General features: G+C 36.7%; 1 protein-coding gene across 1 annotated transcript in view; it reads left to right on the forward strand.

The window, feature by feature from the left end:
* Positions 1-4,494, forward strand: part of LOC109228545 — a 19,687-nt gene extending 15,193 nt beyond the window's left edge. The window contains exons 20-25 of the mRNA XM_019393668.1: positions 104-293; positions 1,540-1,639; positions 2,375-2,543; positions 3,170-3,252; positions 3,546-3,622; positions 3,870-4,494. Coding sequence (XP_019249213.1) covers positions 104-293; positions 1,540-1,639; positions 2,375-2,543; positions 3,170-3,252; positions 3,546-3,622; positions 3,870-4,041 — 791 coding nt within the window. The 3' untranslated portion in view covers positions 4,042-4,494. The remainder of the gene's footprint in view (positions 1-103; positions 294-1,539; positions 1,640-2,374; positions 2,544-3,169; positions 3,253-3,545; positions 3,623-3,869) is intronic.

Consider the following 4,797-nt stretch of genomic DNA (forward strand, 5'->3'; position numbering starts at 1 on the left):
ACACACACAAATCCTTTTTTTTTGGTTTTTGGTCGAATTTTCTAAGCTAGTTAGATCCTTAACTTTTGCAAATTATATCGCTTCGATTTCCTTCATACTGCAGGTTCACATGCACATAGCAGGTCTACTCTTGAAGTGCCTATCTTTTGGTTTATTCACAGCGATCCCTTGTTAGTTGACAAGCATTACCAAGCCAAAGCGCTTTCCGATATGGTCATTGTGGTGCAGTCAGAAGAATCATCCTGGGAAAGTCATTTGCAGTGTAACGGGCAGTCTCTCCTGTGGGATTTGAGGTTATTATGTTATTCTTTTAAGATGAGTTTAGATCAAATGTTGCAACTTATTATATAATTTGTCTTTCTCATACATTTACCTTAAGGCAATTTGTAAAGGCTTGTTATTTTAGATGCTTTAGGCTTATATTTTGCTAGTTTGTGTAAAGAGAATAAGCAAATTTAGTAGTTGATCTCTCTCTTGTTCTTCTGTTGGGTGAGTTTGTAGAATGTTCTGTAGTTACCCGGTTGAAAGTAAGCACATATTTTGTACTGAAAATGATAAAGGATTTGGAGGAAAGAAAGGTGTCGATGGCCTAGCAAAGATCTAAGCATGCAAATTTGGACTGGTTTAAAGCTTGCTGAAAGTGATAATTATGATGAAAAGAGAGGAAGAGAAAAAGAATCGCTCTAGAGCACTCTTTGTCCCCTTAGGCATTACATGATAATGTAGAACTGCATGGATTCGTGATAAAGCACTCTTGCTTAAGAAAATTAAGCATTACTATGGTTTTATTGTTGATTCTAAGACCAATCCTACTTCATAATGGATTTCATGTGCCAACTAGGGATGAACTCTCTTATCTAAGATCCTAGGCAGAGCGAAATCAAATCTGATCAAAACTATGACTGAACTTCACAAAGGAATAACAGCTTCTATTTCCAATGATATATCCGCAAAACGCTGGTATTTTTTTAATTTAGAAATTGGAGAATAAAATATAAAGGACTTCAAAAGAAGACTCCAGTGATGTAAAAAAGGACAATTTTTAGGCTAAAAAAAAAAAAGGGGGGGGGGGGGGGGGTTAATATTCCAAATTTAAACTGTTCTGTAAGTTTCTCTCCATGAGTAATTTTTCCATAAATGTTTTCCTTGAGTAATCTTGTGCAATGCACATCATGCATATTCTCTCTTATCACATGTCAAGACTGAAGCATTACTCATGACACTCATAATACTATACTTAGCTCATCTTAGATCTCAATAAATCAATTGCGCCTAACTAGTTATGTATCCACTCTATCCATACGTCTTCATTCAGGTAAATCTTATCCTAGATCTCGCACTTATGTTGACACTAACTTACAAATCTCTAGTTAGATTTAAAAAAAGCTCATGGCAAATACTGGACCTAGTTTAGGTGAAATCACATGGCCAATCTCATCTCAAAAAAGTCTGTTGAGTGGGATTTGGCAATTTTCTTAGCTTGATATTATGGAAATGGACAATGCTGATCTGGCATTTGCTTTCTCATCTATTATACAGGAAGCCTATCAAAGCTGCTTTGGCTGCTGTGTCAGAACATCTAGCAGGAATTCTTCCCCTTCATCTTGTTTATAGTCAAGCCCATGAAACTGCAATTGAGGTAGGCACAAATGTGAATCTTGCAATCATCACGCACTGACTATATACTTGTAACGATTTTTTTGTCTAGTGTCTATAGACTTGTAACCTGTCATAGGTTTATAAATTTTTGGCATGTAAATTAACTAATTCTGAGGGCTTGCTATCTTCTCGAGTGTTTCACACACTTCTTCCTCTGCACCGTTTTTTTCTTCTCGTTCTACAAATAATTTCTTTTGGTAGTGAGACGGGACAAAGTCTCCAAAATCAACAACATGCAGTATTATTCGAAATAGTCTCTCTCTCTCTCTCTCTCTCTCTCTCTCTCTCTCCCCTCTGAATCGTAAAATCTAAGAAGTTTGTCACACTTTTATGATTCTAATTATCTTAGTAATTTTTTCATTCTTGCGGTAGATCAGTAGTTTCTAGTGACATGCGAATCTTCTACTTATAATTCTATTATTTTCCGCTCAAAGTTGAAGCTCATGTGTGAATTTCATTAATTTAAAGTTTCTGTTTTATTGTATCTGTTTTTATTTCTGAGACCCCTTTTAAAGAATGTATTCATGAGAATGCAATATAGATAATAAGAGAGTACTTCACATTCTTTAATGTGTTATGCTTTAACCTAATGTTTTACCTTGAGACAGAAGTGGTAACTTGAGTTTGGTTTAACATTTTATGTTGAGACAAAAGGTGGTAATTTGAGTCTGGTTTCTCCTAGTTACTTATGTTCTTCTCATTACACTTTTACCAGGACTGGATTTGGTCAGTTGGATGCAACCCTCTATCCATCACTTCCCAAGGCTGGCATATCTCCAAATTCCATTCAGACACTGTTGCTCGAAGCTATGTATTGACAGCTCTTGAAGAGTCCATTCAATTGGTCAATTCGGCTGTTCACCGCCTTGTTATGGAGCGGACGTGTATCCTTTATGAATGGTCTATTTTGATGAGTACAAGTAAAAAGATTATTTTGATTGCACAATTTGTCGTTTCTGTGAGTGGTTTCGTTGAATATATTCCACTAGAAGGTTTTGCAAATTGTCCTCAACAGAGTGCATAAAAGATTTATTTTATCTGTTTGACTGGTGAATAGGACCTTTGGTGTTAATCGGCTTTATCGCTTCAGCATAATACAATGTTCTCTGCAAGTCAATTAAAAGGGGCAGCGCGGTGCACAAAGAATCTCGCGTTTACACAGTGTCCCGGGAAGGCCGCACCCCAAGGGTTTGATGCAGACAGCGTACCCTAGTGCAAGCATTAGTCGCTGCTTCTACGGCTCGAAACCGTGACTTATAGATCACACGGAAACAACTTTACCGTTGCTCCAAGGTTCCCCTTCTTCTGTGCAAGTCAATTGGTCAAAAAATATTGAGTGATCTTTTGTTGGTTTGAACAGCGGACAACTAGTAATAAAAAAAATTCTGCCTTAGTTAGTTGTTGATGTTCTTACCTACAGAAAAAGTTGCTGATGTTTTTACAAATAAGTTGTTCTTTGTAATTGCCAATTTATCAGAGTTTCTATTTGTGGATACTTAATCTGGAACAGCAGAACAGACTTTTAAGCTCTTCAAAACCCATGAACGTGAGTTGGTGAACAAATACAATTATGTTGTTAGCTTGTGGAGAAGAGTAAGTGCTTTACAGTTTTCACCAATCCTTAATAAGTAGTACTATGTACGCAAATGTTTTGCCAAATACCTTTTGCTCTATTTTTTCCCAGATAAATGACACTTGATGCACTATCATTCCAAGCTCTGTGGATGATTTGTTTCTTATTTCAATCTCATTGATCTGCATTTGCTGCATAAGTTAGAATGATATTTTCCAGAAATAGTTTGATCTTGTTGGCTCTCGTCGTCTTAAACTTAGTCTATTTATGAAACCTTCTAACCAATTTATTTCATGTTATGGGTCCCTTGTAGATTTCAACTGTCAGCGGAGAATTGCGTTATGTGGATGCCTTGAGACTTCTCCATACCTTAGAGGATGCAGCAAAAGGGTTAGCTTCTTTCATTTGTTGTGTGACTGATATAGTGACATTCACTGATGTTTGCTGCACTCACCACTACCTGATGACCTCCTTATTGTTAGTGTTGCACTTACACGTGTCACCAATTTGAGATAGTAGAATACCTTGTTTCACTACATATGGAAGCCACAAGTCTAAATGATATTTTACTGATGGATGCTTAGCGAGCATAAGCAACTTTCATTTGCTTGCTAAAAAGATCTCGTCTCTTATGCAGGTTCGTAAATTATGTTGATACAACTCTAGACAGTCTCCATCCAATACATTGCACCCGGCAGAGGAATGTTAAGGTCGAGTTTGACATGACAACAATACCTGCATTCCTAGTTGTGTTCTTTGTTCTTTGGTTTGTGCTAAAGCCTAGAAGAGCCAAGCCTAAGATCAACTGAGAGATTCGTGGTGCTGTGCCTTGAAAATACGAGTTAGTTATGATTTACTATCAGATGCCAGGAAAATCTATTGAGCGAATAGAGCTGTCTTATGGAACAGGTGATAAGAGAGCATAGGCAAGACGGGTAGAATAGCTAGGTCAAAATCATATGGTGTTGTACTGTCTTTGGTTGTACATTATCGCCTCACAGTATTGTTACATCTGAGGTTTTTCCCTGTACCATCAAGTCTTAGTTTTCATGTTGCTAATTATTGTAATTGTGCTCAGTGCATGCCTCAATACACTGTACATCCGAACAATGATCTCATTGATTACAAATTTACAATAGCAATCTGAACTTTGCGGCACTTAGCTGAGAGCGGCATTGGCCTTTTTAGCCCAAGTATAACGAGAGGAAAACACTTGAGAGTTGCTTATTTTATGTTTATCCAATTTAACATCTTTTAATCGATATCCATTTTCCTTTTTTCTTTTTAAATTTGTTTTAATGCAGTTTAGCCAGTATGGCTTTACCTTCATCTTAGTTCATGATCTTTTATAATGTTATCTTCCAGCCTCTCTTGAAAGTCTATGGTTCCATGTTAATCTACATATCTTAGATGTGTCCATACGTAGATAATCTAAGATTTATCTTACCAAGGGCTAGGGCATCTCATTTAGGTGAAAATTTCAGTTTCCAGCGAGAAAAATAGTACGAAAAGTGCCAAGAAAGTTGAAAGTTATGGTAAATAGCAATAACATTTTAAGTTTATGG

The sequence above is a fragment of the Nicotiana attenuata genome, chromosome 7 (genome assembly GCF_001879085.1).
Source record: "Nicotiana attenuata strain UT chromosome 7, NIATTr2, whole genome shotgun sequence".
In the NCBI taxonomy this organism is placed as follows: Eukaryota; Viridiplantae; Streptophyta; class Magnoliopsida; order Solanales; family Solanaceae; genus Nicotiana; species Nicotiana attenuata.